At 47.4% G+C, this 22,524-nt stretch overlaps 1 protein-coding gene across 3 annotated transcripts in view; it reads right to left on the minus strand.

Moving 5' to 3' along the window:
* Nucleotides 1-22,524, minus strand: part of ZBTB47 (zinc finger and BTB domain containing 47) — a 92,162-nt gene that overhangs the window by 7,435 nt on the left and 62,203 nt on the right. For all 3 annotated transcript variants that reach the window (XM_030549926.1, XM_030549928.1, XM_030549927.1), the window contains 3 exons: nt 16,391-17,770; nt 7,284-7,431; nt 5,021-5,136 (listed from right to left, as the gene is read on the minus strand). In XM_030549926.1, coding sequence (XP_030405786.1) covers nt 5,021-5,136; nt 7,284-7,431; nt 16,391-17,770 — 1,644 coding nt within the window. The remainder of the gene's footprint in view (nt 1-5,020; nt 5,137-7,283; nt 7,432-16,390; nt 17,771-22,524) is intronic.

Raw genomic sequence — 22,524 nt, forward strand, 5'->3', positions numbered from 1 at the left:
CACCTTTTTTTTGACTGTGCAGTTTTCCAGTGGTGAATTTATGCCCCAGCAGCAGTTGTGTGGCCATTTAGGGAAATTAGATAGAAGCAGATAGTGACCCTGCATCTGTAGTGGCTGGAAGAACCATGGAATTCAGAATGATTGAAGCTACAGAATACAGGATTCTCTGAATTCACACTCACCCTTGTTTTAATATGTCTTTTACATCAATACACTTCAATATCCTGTGGATGGGTGATGTACTAGTACCAGGTGGAATCCATGTGTCCCTGTAGGAGCCCTGAAATCAGGCACTCCCATTAAGAAACATTTTGATAATCATTAATCAGACCAGAAGATTACACGTGTCCTTTCCAGCCTTGAAATCTACAGCACTTATCCAAACCCCTGTTACCATAGCATCTGTGCACCTCACATTCTTTAATAACTTTATCCCCATGGCAATCCTGTGAAGTAGGGCTGTGCTATTGTTCCCATTTTACAGATGGGGGAAACTGAGGCACAGCGAGACATCACTGGCAGAGCAGGGACTTGAACTCAGGTCTCAGGCTAGTGCCTTAACTACTGGACCATCTGTCCTGCTCTGGTTGTTGTTAAACCTCTGACTGCCAGAAGCTGGAACCTGATGACAGGCAATGGCTCACTTGATAATTCCCTCTGAAGCACCTGGCATTGGCCACTGTCCGCAGACAGGATACAGGGCTACATGGACCACTGGTGTGACCCAGTGTGGCCATTCTTATATTCCTCTCCTCTCTGTACATTTACCAGCCTCTCCAAACCAGCAGTGTGCTGAAACACAGCATAATTCACTCCCCACCTAGGGGCCAAAAGAACCCTAATCTGTTGATCTTCAGGACATGCTGCAAAGCCCACCTCCAGGCTTTTGGAAAGGAAGGAAAGCCAAAGGTTGGGTGTAAATGCAAGGCTGGGAACCAATTGCCAGATTAAAGGATTTCCCTGCCTTGTCCTTTTTTCAATTTGAGACACCTGCCTGGCTTGCTTCCAGCTTTCTGAACCTATAACAGATGTAGAAAGCACCTGGAAATTTTGGAGTGATGCTTTTCAGTTACTTAGCTATTGAACGAAATCAGCATTTAACACATACCCACGTTTCAAATGTGTGCAACGACAACAATGGCATATGCAATGTCCTCCCAGCCTAACCACGGGAACCAGTTGTTAAATTTAGAAGCCCTTTTAGAACCAGATGTCTTGCGCGGGCTTCCAAATTTAACAACTGGTAAGTTGAAGTGACCCAGGAGCATAGCTGGCAAGGGGAGGGAGCAGGGGGACTGGCAGCTTCCCCTGAGCACATTATCCAAAAGTGGCACCTTAGGCACTGACCCTGTGGGTGCTCCAGCCCCCCAGCCCCAGCTCACCTCCGCTCCGCCTCCTCCCCTGATTGCTCCCCCCCACTTCCCGTGCAAACAGCTGATTCGCGGGAAGCGGGGGGGCCGCAAGCTCGGCCTGACCCGGTGCTTCAAGTGCTGCGCAGCAGCAGTGTGGCCCAGCTCCAGCCGAGCGGCACGGCTGTAGCACCTCCGGGTAGCATGGTAAGGGGGTAGGGAGCAGGGAGGTTGGAAGGAGGGCAGCAGAGTTCAGAGGGGTGGTCGGGGATTCGAGGGTGGATAGGGGTTGGGGCAGTCAGAGGGCGGGGAACAGGGGGGTTGAATGGGGGCAAGGGTCCCGGGGAAGCAGTCAGGAAGGAGCAGGGGTTAGATGGGGTGGTGGGGGGCAGTCAGGGGACAGGGGTTTCAGGGGCAGTCAGGGGACAGGGAAAAGGGCTGGTTGGATGGGGCAGGGGTCCCGGAGGGCCATCAGGAATGAGAGGAGGGGTTGGATGGGACAGCGGGGGCAGTCGGGACAGGGAAGGGGATGGATGGGACAGGGGTCCTGGGGGGCCATCAGGAATGAGAGGAAGGGTTGGGTGGGGCAGCAGGGGGCAGTCAGGGGACAGGGAAGGGGGTGGATGGGGCAGGGGTTCTGGGGGAGCATCAAAGAATGTGGGGGTTGGATGGGGCAGATGTCCTGGGGAGCGGGGGAAGGCCACGACCCCCTTGTGGGGTGAGGAGGGAACTGGTTGTTAAGATTTTGGCAGCTCATCACTGCCCCCAAGTTCTTAATTCAAACAATGTTATGTTTATTACCATTAAATTTGCATCCATCGAGTAGCAACTGCAGAGGCAGAGGTGGTGCAAGCTACCCATAATGCTGCCTTCTCAAGGTGCTTTAACACAGAGCCTGGATGACCAACTCAGTGGGCGAGACGGTCATTCGGTCTCATGCCCATTCAATCCTTGGCTCCCTCTCCTTATTGAGGCAATGAGAACATACGAATGGCCATTCTGCCTCAGACCAACGGTCCATCTAGCCCAGTATCCTGTCTTCTGACAGTAGCCACTGCCAGGTACCCCAGAGGGAATGAACAGAACAGGTGATTATCGAGTGATCCATCTCCTATCGCCCATTCGCAGCTTCTGGCAAACGGTCACTAAAGACACCATCCCTGCCCATCCTGCCTAATAGCCATTGACGGACCTATCCTCCACGAATTTATCTAGTTCTTTTTTTAACCCTTTTATAGTCTTAGTGTTCACAATATCCTCCGGCAAGGAGTTCCACAGTTTGACTGTGCGTTGTGTAAAAAATACTTCCTGTTTGTTTGTTTGAAACTTGCTGTCTATTAATTTCATTTGGTGATCCCTATTTCTTGTGGTATGAGAAGGAATAAATAACACTTCCTTATTTACTTTCTCCACACCAGTCATGATTTTATAGATCTCTGTCATATCCCCCCTTAGTCGTCTCTTTTCCAAGATGAAAAATCCCAGTCTTATTAATCTCTCCTCATACAGCAACTGCTCCATACCCCTAATCATTTTTGCTGCCCTTTTCTGAACCTTTTCCAAGTCTAATATATATTTTTTGAGCTGGGGCGACCACATCTGCACGCAGTACTCAAGATGTGGGTGTACCATGGATTTATACAGAGGTAATATGATATTTTCTGTCTTATTATCTATCCCTTTCTTAATGATTCCCAACATTCTGTTCACTTTTTTGACTGCCGCTGCACATTGAGTGGATTTTTTCAGAAAACTATTCACAACAACTCCAAGATCTCTTTCTTGAGTGGTAGCAGGTAATTTAGACTCATAATATTATATGTATTATTTTCTAATGTGCATAAGTCTGCATTTATCAACACTGAATTTCATCTGCCATTTTGTTGCCCAGTCACCCAGTTTTGTGACATCCTTTTGTAGCTCTTCGCAGTCTGCCTGGGACTTAACTATCTTGAGTAGTTTTGTATCATCTGCAAATTTTGCCACTTTACTGTTTACCCCCTTTTCCAGATAATTTATGAATATACTGAACAGGACTGGTCCCAGTACAGACCCCTGGGGGACACCACTATTGACCTCTTTCCATTCTGAAAACTGACCATTTATTCCTACCCTTTGTTTCCTATCTTTTAACCAGTTACCAATCCATGAGAAGACATTCCCTCTTACCCCAGGACTGCTTGCTCTGCTTAAGAGCCTTTGGTCAGGGACCTTGTAAAAGGCTTTCTGAACATCTAAATACACTATATCATAGAGTCATAGACTATTAGGGTTAGAAGGGACCTCAGGAGGTCATCTAGTCCAACCCCCTTGCTCCAAGCAGGACCATCCCCAGATTTTTACCCCAGTTCCCTTAATGGCCCCCTCAGGGATTGAACTCACAACCCTGGGTTTAGTAGGCCAATGCTCAACCCCCTGAGCAATCCCTCCCCCCTCCAACTGAGGGTAGCAACTAGTGCCAACTGCGGTGCTGATTTTGTGGCATGGATGCCTGTCCAATAAGAACTGGGCTGAGATCCCTCATGAAAGAGCCGGTGGTTGTGGACTGGTGACCTGGGAGGTGTAAAACTCTATCTCAATGTCAGTCCCCAAACCGTCCCGCTACTTTCCTCCATGAAACACAGGAACTGACACACTGGATCAGACTCATGGTCCACCTAGTTCAGTATCCTGTCTCCAACAGTGACAAGCACCAGCTGCTTCAGAGGGTAGTTCAGATAGATACTTTATGGGATAAACTGCCCCTTGGGAAAGTTTCTCCCTGACCCCTGATAGTTACAGGTTGGCGTAAGCCTTTAACTTGCTCCGCAGGACAATGAATGAAAGCTGGTAGCAGACAGAAGTAATGGGGTTGTGGGTAAGACGCAGTACTGAGAGCTAGGACTCCTGGGTTCCATCCCCAGCCTGTTTACTCATGAGAGTCTGGGCAAGTCAAAATCTCTAAGACCTCAGTTTCCCTGCCTGTAAAATGAGCACAGTACTAATGTAACTAGTCTGCTGCCCTCTATGGCTACTGATGGCAAGAGCAGCCATCCACAGAGACCACGGGGCATAGAGCTCTGCTCCAGGAGCACAGCTTACCTGGGCTAGCAGGAGACTGCTGGCTATTCAAATTACACCCAAAAGGGGGCAGTGATGCACACTCACATTAGTGATGAGCAGGGATCCTCGAAATCCGTTTGCTGCGGAAAAACACGGAATTTGCATTTTTACAGAGAATCTGACGGGGCTTGGGCCGTCAACCCCAGACGGCGGGGCTCAGACCATCAGATTTCATTTTAATTGCGGGAAAACCCGGATATGTATGGGTTCTTTTTAAATAGAGAATTTCGGGGGTGGGTTTTATCACGGAAAACTAGGATCCCTGGTGATGACTAGCTGGTTCGTGAGGTATTATTTCCTTCCCAAGGGCCTTATGGAAGGCTAAATTAGCCTTTGTAAAGCATATGGCAAGGCTTGGATGACAGAAAGATCCTCTGGGTTACAAGAAATGGAAGCGAATAGCACGAAAGGGTTCAGAGGCAGAAGGGCTTGTGGTGGGGGCCGGACATGAGTGTGCGCTAATTTGAGACTGGAAGTCCCAAGCAGAAAGCAGGTGACTCACCATGTTGAGAGTGTGGGGGGAGGGATTTTTTTTGCGGAGGGTGTGTCTGCAGAATTTCTTCTCTTACCTCACATTTAAAAGGCTTTTCCCCAGAGTGCTGAAGAGAATGGACTTTCAGGGACATGCTGCGTTTGAACGACTTCCCACACGTCTCACATGTGAACGGCATATCCTTGGTGTGAGCTACAAATGAAGACAAAAAGGCAAAAAAATTTGAAGGGAGAGGTGATACAAAGTGACTGTAATAGTGAGAACGCCCCGGTGCTCCCTCCAGACGGAGCCCATTGTTGGCACGCCAAAGTAAGGCAATCCGGACTTTGCACCTCAGAAGGCTGCCATGTGAATGAATGAGAAATGGAGCTACTTAACGTCTGTGTTAGATTAACAGCTGAGTTAGCTCAGGAAAGATGAGGCAAATGGCATGACGTGATTTTAAATAAACAGTGATAACTTTTATTAAACAATACACACACCTCTCATAACTCACTGGCCGTGTTGCCTAGCTGCCAGAGTATTCTCTGAACTTTTGTATTTATCACCCTCTCTTTTAATATTTTGAAACAAAAAATTGTGCTACCTTCTATTTTGTTTCTCTTTAATAAAGAGTAGTAACTACCGTCTTTCAATAAATCCAGGTGAAACTTGCTCACTAAAGAGAGGCTTTTTCCTAACCAACAGCCCTGCAAACTCGTCCTGGGATCTCAGAGTCGAGCTGGAGTCTCTCCTTCTCATGCGTATAACCAGCAGGCCACATTTTGCCTGCTCTTATTCCTTTCAAGCCCCACTGTCCTCAATGACTGAAGAGCAGCCTTTGACCATGTAACTTAATTAACAATCCTGTCGACCATGCACAAGGAGGAAGAGACCCTAGCTCACTCTCCCATAGTGTGTTGGCTCTGCAGGGCTAACAAGCACCAAAAGCTCGTCCTGCTGCAGTTTACTCTGACTCTGATTAAAAGCCATTGAAAAGAAAGGGTCATTTTTATATAATCACTTTTCTGAGCAGACCCACACTTAAATTCTATCACAAGCCACTTGAGACCTGTGACAGATATTGCAACTATATGCAGCATCTTTGGGGCGGGCATATTGTATTTTATGTTTAAACCAGGAAAATCTCAAAAAACCATTGAGATAGACCAAATAGTGAGCTGTAGACTATTCATAGCCCTCTGCACCAATACAGGCGACGTGTATTTGAGTGTTCTTGGCTTGTTGAGTTGGTTTCCTGAGGAATATGGAATCACCAGAGGGTGACTTATGCAAAATCTCAAGGCTGGCTATGTAGATTCCCAGCCTTTGAAGCTTGAGCTCCTGGGACACGGGTGAAGCGACTGATTTTACCTGTTTTCAGGAGGCTGGGAGACAAAGCAAGACTTCGGGTATAAAAGATTGAGTTTAAATAGGCTTCCCTCAGATTCAGCAAACAGACAGGACCTTTGGAAGAGCTGTGTGGTCACCGGTAAAAAAAAACCTTGTAATTGTCTTTGGAGAGAAAGTAAAGAGCAGGGGGCTAGGTGTCTGTCAGATCTGCTGGAGATATCATAGGGTGTGGCAGGGAGCTGTGCAGCCATAAACCGCCAGTCAGAAGGGAGTGGGACAAGGGTCCCTGCTCAGAGACAGGTGATGGCTGGAGGCCAGAGACCAGACTGGGCACTCCTGAACTGGATCTCAGCGGGAAAGTACAGGTGCAGTTATCCTGAAAGTGTGACAACGACAACCTGCCAATGGAAAAGACTCCCCGTAAGAGTCGCTTTCTTCTAACGCTCAACAAGGAACTTTATTAGCAAAAGGAAAACAGCATTGTCTCTAAAGCGCCTGTCTCTCATCGCCTCCATAAACTAGTTCCCAAGAACACATACATTTCATTTAGGGTGAAATTTTTTGGCCAATCTTTTTTTTTTATGCAAAACTGCAGGTTTGACAACAACTGAACATTTCACGAATTCACATGTTAACTTCGCTGAATTGTTCATTTGAAAGCAATTCAGAAAAATGAAAATATTTCGTTTAGACGTTTGTTAAACAAACCGTTTCAATTTTTTGGCTTGAAACGAATTTTATTTAAAAATTTCAACAATATTAAAAATGGTCAGAATTGAAATGGTTTGATTTTGTCTAATAAAACATTTAATTCAACCGGAACCTATTTTTCCCCATTTTTCAGAACTGTCAATGAACTGAAAAATCTGTCATTTGCCCAGCTCTAATTTCAGTTTTTTAAGAGATATGTGGGAAACCTCTTCAGCACAGTCTAGGAATAGGGTTAAACTGCATCTCCATTAAGTGTGATGCCCCCGCAGCCCCAGCACAAACACCCATGCACTCACCAACCATGTGTTTCCGCACATGTGCCATGGTGTAGAATTTCTTCTCACAGATTTCACAGGAGAACTTCTTCTCTGCGTAGCCATGGACAATTTTATTGTGTTCATGCAGAGACCAGAGTTTCTTAAATGCTTTCCCACACGTCACACACTGCAAGGGAAGAGAAGAGTAAGACAGCGGCTGAAATACGCCAGGGGGGAAATATACAGGGAAGGGTCCCCAGCTTACAAAATTAAACGTAGGTTCATGGGACAAACTGTCGCTTTACAGTGGGTGGGTATGATAGGGGGTCCAGCCAGAATTTTTTCACTCTATGCTGCTCCCCTATGCACTCCCAACAATCACACTCCTCTGGCCCACTTGAGTTCTACAAGGTCAACCATGCTCCAAGGGACAAGGAGAGTGCATGGAAGAGCAACGCCCCACCCCAGCCCTTCTGCACCAGACAGAGCTGGCTACCGCAATGGTGACCACATGGCTGTAGCAGAGCAGGTCAGGAAATGTTCCCGAGCCGGGAACACGTAGCCAAAAATGAAAACAAATGAGTTTCTTGAAATTTTCTCACAGAAAATGGTGACCTTTGGTCGAAAAGCCCCAAGGTACTCGTTCAGCTTGAGCCGAATATCCAATTTGCTATCACATAAGTTTTGAGGGAAAATTCTTGACCAGCCCTAGTTTATAGGGTGCAGCACTGGCTGCTCTCACCCTGGGTGCTCGCTGCTGAGGGCCTGTGCTGTAGATCCAGTGCAGTTCTGACGCATGAGGGCTGGAGGGCTGAATCCCAGGGAGTGGGACATGTGTGACAGTGCGGCTGGACATCTGCTGTTGTGCAGATCCTCTCTTTCCTCCCCTGGGTAGAGGATGCTACCGCTTTAGCAAGCAGAGAGGCAAACAGAGTTACGGTAAACGGACTAAGCAGCAGCATGTGAGTAGGAGGATGGATATCCTAGACCCCAGCAAGCCTGGGGTGTCGATCGGAACGTAAGCCATAGGCTGTGTGTCTTCAAACCATCAGCAACGCTGGGGGGCATCGACCTAAAACCCAGTGATGTTTGCAAGACTGATTAGGATCCTCCTGAGCTTGGACCCCTGCAGCTTCACTTTGGATTCAAATGAACTGAAAGACTAAGCAAACCTCAGTCAGAACCGCCTAGACAGAGAGGCTGAGCCAGGCCATTCTCTTCAACTTCAGGCTAGTGCCAGCTTTTTCCCTGGCTGTACATAGTCGAGGGAGTGGGAAGGCACAGGGCACAGAGAGCCTGGAGACACCCTCCCAGCTGCTAGCTGCACTACACTGTGGGTGGGACCTGCGCCAGGACCGGCTTGTCCTTGGGCACTAGATTCCCTGGGCTGCCTGCCAGCTGGGGATGGTGGTATCCCAGCATGCAATGTGTTCAGCTAGTACTCGTCTGCCGCTGCATTGAAGCTCCTTGTATTCCCCTGAGGACATACCAGCTCCCACACTGACTCAGGCCTAGCACGAAAGCAGCAGCCATCCCAAAGGAGTCCAGCCAGACATCAGCATCGGCTGGGCACAGAATGGCCAAGACCATGGGTTCTCTGGGGCAGGGACTGTCTGTGTTACCTGCCTGTACAGCATCTAACACAATGCAGCCCCTGATCCTTGACGGGGGTTCCAAGGCACTACCGTAATGTAACTAATAACGCTCACATGACATAACCGCCTATAGCCTCGCAATCAGAGCCCGGTGCATGCCCAGGTTTCACTGTCTTTCCAGCTAGCACCGGATCATGAAGAACCCCACAAAGTCCTAAATTATCCATTTACCACATGCTGCCCTACAGGTTACAGTCCTCCTGCAGGAGCAGGCACTGCAGCCCCAGATTTCACTAGCAAAGGGACTCGGCTGGAACTGACCTGTCAGGCACCATGAGTGGGGCTTCACCTTCACCACACCCCTGATGCTTTCACTGGGAGCCATCACCGCAAAGGGGAATGACAGCGTGAATGAGCGTCACTGAGGGCAAGTGCAAGCAGGGGAGTTGATACAGCTTCACCGAACTCTTTCATGACAAGTGCCACTCATTGCTACAGGACACACAGGGAGCACTTTGTTCCCCTCACTGAATTGCAGCCTTCTCTGGGGGGTGGGGGTAGTATAACACAGTATAACACCAGAATACTGATCCCCCTTGTCACTGCAGGAGGGATTTACAGAGGCTGAATATAGTTATCTTAGGGGAATCTGACCAACAAGCTGCCATGGAATTGTTAATGGCCAGTCGGCCACAGCTTCAGTTTTATGTCACATTCAGAAGAGGGCCTCACTCAGTACAGTGCCCTCTATTGCCATGCTTGGGCGTTGGGTCAGCACCAACCGCCCGGGGAAGAGTGCCCCTGCTGGATTACCACGCCATTCCTTGCAGCACCTCTATCTCTGGGAGATCTGCTGCTGCTCAACAGCCTCCTGCAGGGCCTAGGGCAAGGGATGAATAGGAGCAGGATGTAGGGAAGAGCAGAGATGCGAGCTGCCCCACCACATCAGCTGCCCCTAGAGGTGCTAAGCCATGCACAGGCATATCACCTTGCTCCACCCTGCTCAGGAACTACACGTGTTTCCCTACTAGCCGTAGCCAACGGCCAGTGGCTCGCAGAGCCATAATCTGGCTCTAGCTCTCACTGCTCCATTTCCAGGCAATAACTTTCAGGGGGGAAAGAACTGCCCCTTGGAATAGGCAAGTCACAGGATTGCTAAGGAATCGCTGACTTTGGATAATCAAGCATCCCAGTGTCCTGAACACATTTTCACCGTGAAGGAGTCAGAGACAGGATAGTGCCACTTGCTATAATCCCTTAGCTGTGCTTACCCAGCAGCAATGAGACACAGGGACACAGCGCCCTTTCACATTTCATAGGCAGCAGTTATTTTTTACTGGCCTCCCAAGATCCTCTCCTTTTGCTAATCCCCACCCCTACTGCATCCTGAAGTTTGTATCTGTCACATTCTCTGAGGAGACTGACTGCAAATTTGGTTTCAAGACCCATTTAAGGAGCACAGCTCACAGCACGGGCAGAACTGCAGGGATTAACCCACTCTCTGCTTCTCAAGCTGCCAGCTCTGTAGGCTTCTGCCGCCACGACATCTCTGGCCGCCAGGGCTGGGGAGAACAGAAGCTAAACGGGGTTGGACTTGGCCAGCATTTGGATGGGAATCCCCGACGGTCTGGAGACTGCTGAAAGAAGTGACAAATTACTGACCCACCAAGGTAAAGTCGGTGTTGAATCAAAGCCCCAGCAGAGGGGGCACTGCCCTGCAGCACGTGCTGTAATTTGATGGGGCTTGTAAAATCAAGCATGTGTGGTCACTGAAGACCCCAGGGCACTCTGTGTAATCACCAATGTGTTAAATCTAGCATCCGGGCTTAACTCTATTTTTGGCCATTTTATTCTGTCAATCCCAGTTTATCTGCATTCTCAGTGTGGAGGGAAAACTGTTCTCCCTTGCCTGCCCAAATCGCTGCCTAATCAGTTAGCCATGTGCGTAAAGTGTTGTGGGATCCATTCGGGGATGAGATCAGATGCGTCTGCTGCTTCAGTTCCCCATCTCTCTCCCAGGAACTTCAACAGGCCCGCACATCACCAAGTGCTTTCACGCCTTGTCTTCAGCATTCAGCGCTCTGGCCACAACCCATAGCTCAGCCCTTCCGGAGAACGAGCTTTCCTTCCCCTGCATTAGCTAACACTTTACATGTTCAAAGCAAAGCTCCCACTGACTTCAGACTGGGAGCGCTCAGCACTTCAGCAAGTCACACCCCAGGTGTCTGAAGTTTGGACAACACAGAAAGAAAGAACTAAAGAAGACAAAATGGCCATTTGGGAAGTTTGGTTTAAGTGATTTGCCCAGCACCATGTAGTAGTAACTCAGTGGCAGAGGCAGGGACTGATTCCAATTCTTCAAGGCAGCATTTGCCTTAGCCACAAGATCCTCTTTTCTCTTCCTGCAGTCCCCTCCTTCATTCACTACACACTTTTCAACTTCTGCAGCTTCTGGACGTCTCACAGAGAACCACCTCATTAACTACACAATCCCTGTTATGCTCTGAGCACTGTCCAGCGCATTCGTATTATTCAGAAAGCCATTTCTTGTTGAAAGAAATATGTCATCCATGTGTTTTCAACCAGCCCTACTCTCTTACCTCCTTCCTGTTAGATACTTGTACCCAAGCTGACACAATGTCTCCGAACTCTTCATATTCCATAATACTATTCCCCTCAATGCACAGATCAAAGAACTGAACGTCTCACTGCCGTACAAGCTTAGCATCACTGTCAGGCCAGAAAGAACATAAATTCGCTCAAAATACTTATTTTACCACAAAAATGCACAAAAAACTTTTATCGATTTGCACTAAGACAAAAAAAAAGAAAGAAAAAAGAAAAAGGCTCAACTGTACAAGAAAACAGTACTAGGCAAAAATCCTTCACATGCACAATGTTTTGTATGTAGATTTATAAAATAGATTAGTTTAAATTCAAACCAATAAAATACTTGCCTGAAAATTCTCAGAAAAGTTGTAATTTTGGTTGAAGTCCAGCACTCAAAAGTTAGGAAATGCTAGAATTAAGGTTGTCTGTACAATTTTAATTCTGTTCCCTTGTGCATATACATTATGATACAATATTTAATTACATGATCACCTACCATTTTTTCCACAGGACTCCTGCCTTGTTGAGTACCTCCACACTGGAACATAAGACCAGCAGCATGGCCATTGCTGACCCGTGTCAGCTGACTTTGGCTCAGGGCTCAGGCTGTGGAGCTAAAAATTGCTGTGTAGACATTCCAGTTCAGGCTGGAGTCTGGGCTCTGGGACCCTCCCCTCTTCCCTTACACTGAATAATGAGGAGAAAACCAAATATTGAATAACTATCCTGTGCACTAAATGAGGCAAGGGTCCTGTGGGGGAAAAAACCGGTATCTGATCATCTAAAAAGACTGTACCATCATGCATACACGCAGGGGGCTGAATTAAGTTTGCACGGGCAACCTTAAATCTGTCATTTTTGAAGTATGGAGATTGCAATCGTAATATTTTAATGTAGTTTTTTTGTATGTGTAATTCATACAGTACACAGAAGTTTAAACTCTGCTTTAAGTTCAATCTCAGGACCTTAGACCCAGGTTCTGATATTCGAACTTATGTTGGGCAGTGCCTTACTGCACGAGTGGATGTAAGTGGGTCTGAACCTTAGCTGGTGGAGCTGATGTAGCTATTGACGTCAATGGAGCTATGTTGACTTATAAGAGGTGACGATCTGGCCTGCTGACTTCAATAGGAACGCTTGGGATAAAGTACTCTTCAACCTGAGTAAGGACACCAGAACTGCCCATAACTAGGGTACCGTGTCTGTCACGGAGGTGGCGGAACTCACGGATTCCAGTGACTTTCTACCACCTCCGTGACTTCAGCAGCGGCCAACGTGGCTGACACGAGGGTCACCCAAGCACCTGGCCCCAAGGCCAGCTGCTCAGTGGCCTCAGGGACAGCCATACTGGCTGCTACTGGAGCAGCCCCAGGGTCAGTTGCACTGGCCGCTGCTCAGGTGATGCAGCTGGGGCCAGGTACCACCTAAGCAGCAATCTCCAGGATGGCCGGAGCAGCTGGTACTCCAGCAGCCCCCAGCAGCTGGTGTCATGGCTGGCCCCGCCTCTCCCTCCCTCCTGGGTGCCCCCCCGCCAAGATTTAGTCAGGGATATTTATAGTATAAGTCATGGACAGGTCAGGGATGTGAATTTTTGTTTATTGCCCATGACCTGTCCATGACTTTTACTAAAAATACCTGTGACTAAATCGTAGCCTTACCCATAATTATGGACCATTATTCTTTTTTTTTCTCTTCTTCTGTGGTTTCTCCATTGCAGGAGGTTCGCAACCGTGGTGGGCCTGTACTGTGCCTCCCTATTTCCCCCAGAAATATTGACACAAGAAGTTGGTTATAAGCAATGTTATTTATGCTTAGAGAGAACCTATCTTATTTGAAGCCTTCTGCATTCCTATATTTCCTGCATCTTTTACACCAAGTCCTTATCCCTCAGGCTACGTCTACACTACAGCATAAAATCGAAATTACTAAAACCGGTTTTATAAAACCGATATTATAAAATCGATTTTATGCGTCCACACTAGGGCACATTAATTCGGTGGTGTGCATCCATGGTCCTAGGCTACCATCGATTTCCGGAGCGGTGCACTCTGGGTAGCTACATTAAAGGAATGAGACCAATAACTTCGATTTCCGTCCACACTAACCCTAAATCGATATAGTAATATCGATTTTAGGGTTACTCCTCTCATTGGGGAGTACAGAAATCGATTTTAAGAGCCCTTAAAATCGATTTAAAGTGCCTTGTAGTGTGGACGGGTACAGCGTTAAATCGATTTAATGCTGTTTAAATCGATTTAACTGCGTAGTGTGGACCAGGCCTCAGTGTCCCTCACACGTGGGTAATGGAAGGGCAAGAGTTCAAATTTTACATGGCTTCACCAATCCCATGGCCCAGGGCTATAGTTTTAGGAATAACCCTCACAAGATCAGAGCTGGATTAATTTAAAAATAAATCACTCAAGCACTGGACTGATAACAATGGACTGTCTAGGATTTTATATATATTATATATCAGTCATGATAGCATCATACAAAACAGTTCAACATGGATTAGAAGATTCGTTGGAGAATTTTTTTAAATGTGCACTTTTACTGCTTAACCAATGCAGCTGCAGCATTCAGTATTATTAAACTTTTCCTGGGTTTTGAATGCTTCATGTCACCTGTAATGTCCCAATGTAGCAGCCAGCCAATAAATTACTCTTAAAGAAGACTTGGTCTATATTAGAAAAGTTGCATTGGTTTAACTGAATCTATTTTAAGAATCCATTAAATCTAGTTAAATTGGTACAAACCTCTAAAGCAGATGTACTTAAAGCGATTTAAGCAAGGATTAAACTAATTTAGCTGAATTTAGAAATTCGCTGACACAAAAGCAAAACCGATTTAGAGCGAGAATTAAAGCTGTTTTATCTCACGCAGCAAATTTCCAAATTAAGCTAAATCAATTTAAGACAGGGTTAAATTGGCTGAAGTGTGTCTATGTTAGGAGTTTGTATCAATGTAACTGGATTGATTGACTGATTTTTGAAATCGGTTTGGATAAGCCGGTGCACCGTTTCTACTATAGACAAGGCCTAAGTATATGTATGAAAATGACAAGAAACATTAGATAAGTACCTATATACGGTAGCATCATGGATTATCCGAACTGAATGAGTGACACTGTTATGTATTTGGGTAAATTGGGAGGGAATATCAGAAACAGATCCGCTAGCAGTTCCTTGGATCAGAGTATTTGGATACAAGGGTTGTGTTGTGTGTGTGTGTTTGTGTACACACATATATACACACAAATAAATTAGCTTTACTTTTTCCTCTCGTCTAAACAACCCTGATAAAATCCTTGGTCATCATTGCTCAAGGTTCTAACTGTACCAGACAAACCTCTGTTGCCGAGACACTCACACCGGTAGATAAGCAATTTCTTTGTGTCTCAGTGTAATGCACTGGAAGGCAGGCGGCAGTGACTGCAGAACAGGAGAGCAATGCTTGAGTGGTTTGGGGCCACAGAAACCCAGAGTTTTCCTTAATTCCCTGTTGCTCGTATTTCACGTTTACACAATAACACGAGGATGCACACCACTGTCCACTCACTGCAGTGCTGCAATTTAGTTTCTTTCCAGCAGTTGGCACTGCAGTTCTACAACTGACATTGGTCAACACCCTAAAGCAGCATCTCTCAACCTTTCCAGAAAACTGTCCCTGATCTGTCATGCGTACCCCGTGTCACCTCACTTAAAAAAAATTTGCTTACAAAATCAGAAATAAAATTACAAAAGTGTGACAGAGCACTAGTACTGAAAAAATTGCTTATTCTCTCATTTTTACCGTATCATTATAAAATAAATCAGTTGGAATATAAATATTACTTACATGTCAGTGTAAATGATACAGAGTAGTATAAATAGTTCACTGTCTATATGAAATTTTAGTTTGTATTGACTTCACTAGTGCTTTTTATGTAGCCTGTTGTAAAACTAGGCAAATATCTAGATGAGTTGATGTACCTCCTGGAAGACCACTGGGTACCCCCAGAGTACACGTGGTTTGAGAACCACTGCCTTAAAGTAAGAGCGCTCCCGTGGGTGTGATGTCAGAGTGGTGGGATGTTTTCTGGTGGGAAATTTTCTGGTGTCAGAGCTATGGACCTCAATGACACTGTTAACATGGGCTTTAAACACATTGGCACCAACCATTCATCACAGCCTTACATCACCTAGCTTTCTATGCCATTTTCTCTCTGTGCCCACAGCCTGCCCTCTAAAAAGTGCCACGCCAGTGCGCTCTGACATTAGGCCAATCATTTAATCCTCATTATGAGCCCCTTTAACAGCATTTGAGCAGGGGGTTGGACCAGATGACCTCCTGAAGTCCCTTCCAACCCTGATATTCTATGATTCTGGGGCATGTAGCTTTCAATCCAGGATCCTTTCAATTTCCTACCCTCTATCCTCACCCCCATGTTTACATTTTTATTCCTGCCTCTCAAAGACCATGTTATTTAGGAACAACTCTGTCCTCTAGCCCTCTCAGTCTTTCAGTCTGGAAAAGCTGGACAGGGACCCCACCTGTGCCTGTCTGTGTTTAAAATACAAAGCTCTGAAATACAAAGACTACAGTGACCACACCGGACACAGCAGTATTCTGGGCCATGCCTCTACTGTACCTCAGTGGTTTTGTTCCTGTTATAAGGTGATCAGAGCCACGCAGTGTAGATCACTTACTGCCTCTCCTCCCCACCCACTAGGGATCACGATGTGCTGAGTAACTGGAGCCCCAGGACAACACACACAAACCTCACTGCCATAAGGAGCACCAGCCACAATCTCTGAGTACTTGGAGCATCACTCGTGGCTCTGTTGGGAGTGTACCATGCCGAATCCCCACATACTTCTGGCATGTCACCAGGCGATGGCACAGAGCGCCCGGGCCCCTCTGCAGCACCCTGGAGCTAGGCAGGGCATGCCGGCGGCTCACCTGAATGTTCTTCTCGCAGTCCGTCTGATGGTGCAGTAGGAGCTCGCTCTCCAGCAGGAAGCGCTTGCCACACTTGTCGCAGATCTGCATGCGGCTGTGGGTGACGTTCATGTGCTTCTCCAAGTACCAGCGGTTGTTGAAGACGCGGGGGCACTTCTTGCAGGGGTAGTGCTGCTTTTCCTCCAGCTTGACTTTCGGGCCCAGCCCATCCTGCTCCTTTTTCCTCTTCCTCCCACGCTGGCCCTCCTCTTCATCCACCGCCTTGGCCAGATCCTGGGACCTGGTGGACATGGTGGACTTGGTGGCCTTAGACGACCTGGTCCCCCTGCGGGGCTGCCCAGATTTTTCCCTTTTCACTTCGGACGCCTCTTCATCGTCCTCCTCTTCCTCCTCCTCCTCTGTGGTCTCCTCCAGGTCTTCCTCTTCGCTGTGCTCCTCCTCATCCTCCTCCCCCACCTCAGCGTCCTCCTCCTCCTCCTCCTCCCCCGCTTCCTCATTTTCCTCCTCCCCTTCCTCCTCGGTGTCATGTCCATCCCCATCTGGTCGGCTAATCACGGCGGCAGCTTCGTTGGTGGTGGGCTTCCCTTCCATCCCCTTGGAAACATTGAGGGTTTGGTTGTTGAGGTTCACCTCCACAATGATCTGCTCCCGGTTGTAAGAGCCCTGGCTGTCCAGATCCTCCTCAGATTCCCCGCCCTCCATCTTACACATGGTGGCCAGGCCACTGTCCTTCTCCTCCTTGTAATACTGCTTGGCAGGCACAGCCGGGAGGTGCTGGTTGCCACCTCCATCCACCCTGTCCTCTACTCGCACCGAGTAGGGATCGTTTCCTTCCCGGGCATAGATCTTGGGGTGCAGAGAGTCCACCTCTTGCTTAATCTCACAGTAGTACTGCGGGGGGATAGCATTGCCACAGGCGTCAGGGGGCAGGGCCATGTCGCTGGCCATGGCCAGGCTGAGGGATCTGGTGTTGATGAGCTCCTGGCAGGAGGAGGCGATGTTGCTCATCTGCAGCACGGCGGCGGCGTTCAGGACATCCTGCACATTGCAGGAGTTCACCAGCAGCTTGGAGGTGTAGATGAAGTTGAGGATCTGCTGGAGGCCTTGGGAAGTCAAAGCCTCCAAGGAGAGCTCTACCCGCTGCAGCTGCTTGTTCTGGGTGAAGAGAGAGTGGAAGAACTGGCTGTACGCGGCAAGGACCCCCTTGTGGGCGGGGAAGATGCTCTTCTGCTGAACTAGGACGATGTCCACATCGCACAGGTCCGGCTGAAACAGGCGCTGCTCATTCAGTCTGTCCATCAAACACGTGAAGTGGAGGGCTACATCCTCCACCAGAGAGTATTCAGCGGAAGGGTAGTCAGTTGTCTTTTCAACTATCAGCTGCAGGGACAGAGAAGAAAGGAGATGCAAAAATTCAGGAGCGAAAAACCTTTTCCTTTAAATGGTCCCTCCTTTCCCTCCCTCACAACAGAAGCTAGATACCAAGGGAGACAGCTTAATCTAGTAGTCAGACCACCACACTGATAACTAATACGCCTGGCTCTACTCCATGACTGATACCTTCTCCGTAACATGACCCTGGGCTCCATAATCTCCCCCGTCTGTCCCCCCACAATTGTGAAGAGGAAACAATTATATTTGCCCACTTCCAAAAAGTGCTTTGAGATCCCTGGATGACAAGCATATTGCAAGCATCAGGCTTTATTCTTATCTGCTGTGGTGGGTCTCTGACCTGAGAGAATGAGTTGTCCCCATCTCTTTACCCACCCACCGTGCTCTGGTTATCTGTGCAGTCTGAACTTGGGACCTCCGGATTCAAAAGACCGAAGTTCTACTGCCTGAGTTGAAAGCCCAGGTCCATAAATGCAACAGCTGACTCAAACCTCCTTAGAAGGTCCAGCCACTAGAGTGAGACAAAGCCCCATGTTGATGTCAGTATGAGTTCTTTCAGAATTTGGCTACGCAGTCTCATCCACAGTGCGAAAGGGAGTTCAGGCCAGTTCAAACCTTCATCTGTCTGAGGAAACTGTCAACAATATGTGACAAATGCAATTTGTGGCTCAGTGGATACCTGTTCCCTGGGAGCTGGATTGAGAACACCAAACCTACGTTACCCCGAACGGCGAAACGCCCTCCCCACCCTCACCTCATCAACTGTCAGTCATTACCATTCCAACGCAGCGCTGAACGGGCTTAAAAGATCTTTTGAAAGGGAGACGAAGGTGCTCCTGAGCCACTAAGCAAAGAGGCAAAGTCACTTGGACTACAACTGCAAAGACGCGGCCAGAGCTGCCTGGTCCAGACACAGATCAGAATGCCCCCAACTGGTGGGGGGGATTTGGGTTCGGACTGAGGTCCATCTCCACTACAGCATATTAGATACTCATATCTTCATCCCAGATATGCCCCAAATGCCCAGAAGGAATGGGCCCAATTTTCAGTTCTTGCAGTACTTGAGGGAGGGACAGAGATAGGGGATAAAGAGGACTTTAAGCTACCTTTACACTCCCCATTATGGCTGGCCAACATTTTTCATTCAAAAATGTTTTTCCCTCCTATGAAAAATGGCTTTGTTGTCAAAATGGAAACCTTCATGGGACGTATCGGTTGCCAGAAACATTCTTCAGGTTCTGAATGTTAAAACAAAAGGTGAAAGTTTCAGCCCCAAAAATCAAAATATTTCTGTAAAACAACCAAAAAAAAATCCAGATTTTGGCCAAAAATATTAGGATTTTCCAAGTTTTTGCTGAAAATTTGAGGGAAAAGTACTTTTGCAGAAAAAAGTCAACAAAAAAATGAAACAAGAGTTTTTATTTTCATCATAATTTTTGCAGGAACAAAAGATCATTTCCCAACCGGCTCTGCTGCCTGCGTTGTGGGGTTGTTCAGGGACCTGCCAAGCTCCCACCGTAAGGCAGAGCAGCCTTAGGGCTGAACGAAAACAGAACAGTCTTGGGGCAGTGCTCTCTAACCATGCCCTCAATCTGCCTCCTAGTTAAGAGCTGGTCAGAAAATGGGCTTTTTTCTACAGAAAATTTTGATGAAAAAAAGAATCATTTTCTCCAAAACCCCAAATTTTCAAACAGAAAAATTTGACTCCATGGTGAAAAAGCAACAACTCAGAATATCTTAGCCAAAACAAAAAATATTCCACTTTGGATATGCTGCCCTGGTGCCTCATGGGAGTTGTAGTTCAGGTACCTTGGCCCAATTTCTCCTCTCTAGGCTGGGTTACCTAGTCTAATAACATCTCCCATGATGCCATTTGTGGCTTTTGGTCAATTTTGGGGTCTGATTTTTTGACCCCCCCAAAAAAAAGTGTGTGTGGAAAGCAGACACTTTCTGTGAAAAACTGAGTTTAGCTGAAAACCCAATTTTCCATCTAAACAGTTCTGATGGAAAATTTCCCACCAGCCCTTTCCTCCGATGCTGGGGCTGTGAGCTGGGCTGGCGGAGAGCTACTACATACCAATCAGGCAGCCTCGCTGCACAGGAAAGCCTGTTCCAACCGCTTTAAGGCTCCCACTATGCTACTGGAGTGGCTCAAAGCATCCTTAGCATACGTCAGGCCTGCTGTTTTCAGAGCACTTTATAGCTTTAGCCCTTTGGTTCTTTGTTTCAACCAATCAAAAATCCACCACAATGAAGTTATGAGCTAAGAGCATGCCCAGGAGAATCTAGGTCTGCCTGCTGAGAGGCATACATGCCAGATTGCTGGCCTCCCCCACCCAAACACGCAACACTAGCTAATCTCAGTTATTAGAACTGTTGTTTTTTATTCGCAAGCCACGGATTAAAGACGCCTCCTAACAACTGCGCTGAGAAACGCAAGCAGCAATGGGCTCCCAGCGAAAGTAATTCCAGCCGTTATCTGTGAGGGGAAATTATCTTCCAGCTTCTTGTGGTCCTGGCAGAGGGGCAGCGGGGAGAGATTTAGTCAGAATATGTAAGTGATCTAGAACTCTGGATGAAGATTTCAGATGCTGGAAAGATGAACCCTTTCCCTACCCCAGGTACAAGGTATCACTAAGGCACCGATCTCCCTGGTAGGTACGTACGTATGTATGTAAGCGTGTGTGTGTGTGAGAGAGAGAAACAGCCCAAATACTCAATTCAATTAAGAACTGGTGACTTTAAGCCTAACAAGACATTTTCAAATTTTACTCATTAGCCTGAGGACAAATAAAGGAAATACACACACATGCGCGCCCCCTACTCACCCTGTGAAACTCACTGTTTCAGGAGAGCAAGTATAAGACTACAGCTAGTTTGTTTAAGAAGGGCTAAGTCATTCTTATGACCAACAACTTTTACAATCGTGCAGGAGAAGATCAAGGTGATCAGATTTCATGCTTCAGGATGGAAGCTGTAGTTCACCAGGGTCAGGAAGAAAATATTTCACCACCACGGAGCACAGCATTGCACAGCTGGCTAGGTGCTTCATGAAGTGTTCTTGCCGTTGGAGAAGTACACAGCTCTACCTAATCCTTCACCCCTGTGACCACACCACTGCCACCAAGAAGGCCCAGTGCTTGGACAAAATCAGCTCATGGAGGAAGAACAGCTGACTAAAGCTGAAACTGAGCAACACAGAGGTCAGTCTGCTGGTGGGCAGAGGAACGCATTTTGAAGAGTCTGCTGCCAGCACAGGGCAGTCTCCTTCGGTTAAAAGTACACCTCCACAATTGGTCAATTCAGTCCGTGGTTTGGGAGAACTCCTGAATTCCTTGCTGATGCTGAGCTCTCACAGAGCAGCATCCATGAGTAATGCTTTCTATCAGCTCTGGTTGGCTCTGAGGCTTGGTCCTATCCTGGCAGAAGGTGACCTAGCCTCAGTTATTCCCGCTTCCATCACCTCTCAGCTGCTCTATAGCAATGTAATATACCTGGGCATGAAAACTTCAGTGGTCAGGAAACTCCAACTAGTACAGAACGCTGCATGTTTCCTCAGCAACACAGACTACCGAGAACTATCCAGCTTGTCCTCTGCTCTCTACACTGGGAGAAGACCAACTCAATCTTCAAGGTCTCAGTCCTCATCTTCAAGGCGCTCAGTGGCCTGTGCCCTGGATATCTAGAAGTCCATCTAAAGCTCCACGATGAAGACCATGGTCAACAACGCTGCTCCTCTGGCACAATGGAACTCTCTACGATCAGTGTAAAGCTTGTCTGCAGGAGAGAGATTTCTGAAGGGCTCATTTGAGACTGTGAAATGAACTCCCTCGAACTAAGCGCCGTTACAAACCTCACCACCTTCTGCTCCCAGTGCGAGGCGCATTTCTTAGACCTCGCCTTCTATAATATAAAACACAGCAACAGGTAGCTATATTAAGAAAAAAATTACAAAAACTGCATACACTTCTACCCCAGGGAGAGGCTGAGGGAACAAACAACACGTGACAGATGTTAGTCACTTAATGCACGACTGGAAGACATTCAGATACTACAGTGATGAGCGCAGTTTAAGAACCTACATAGAACAGAAGAGACTGAATGAACTGGCACAGGGAAAGTGCCTCCAGATCAAAATTGAGGCACATTGGCCATAAAGCCAGGGGAGAACCAAACCAAACCACAAGAGATCCAGAGGAAGCCAATGGCTCACGTTCACGGTGGAAAGGCCAGAAAGGATCGTTGTGATCATCTAGGTTCACTCCTGTGTAACAAAGGCCACCAAAGTTCGCCCAGTAATTCCTGAATCAAGCCCAGTAACTTGCGGCTATGCTAGGGCGTTACTTTTAGAGAGACGTCCTATCCGGATTTAAATAAAATAGTAATAATCCCCAGCGCTGAGACAGCACTTGTCTACAATGGATCTCAAAGCCCTTTGCAAAGGAGGTCAGTATCAATATCCCCCTTTTACAGATGGGGAAACTGAGGCGGACGGAGAAGCGAGTTGCCCAAAGTCACTAGCAAGCCAGCCGCAGAGCCAGGAATAGAAACCCAGGTTTCCTGATTCTCAGTTCAATGTCTATGCACAAGGCAGCACCGACCAAGACTCCAGGTAGTAGATCATCCGCAACGACACCTGGTGAGCTCTTCTAAGAGCTAGGAGTTTTTCAGCCACCAGTTCAGTGAGGCATCAATTGCACTGGGAGGCTAAAAAGAATTAAAATAAAACCTCTCTCCGTTGA

This window comes from Gopherus evgoodei, chromosome 2 (genome assembly GCF_007399415.2).
Source record: "Gopherus evgoodei ecotype Sinaloan lineage chromosome 2, rGopEvg1_v1.p, whole genome shotgun sequence".
Taxonomy (NCBI): Eukaryota; Metazoa; Chordata; order Testudines; family Testudinidae; genus Gopherus; species Gopherus evgoodei.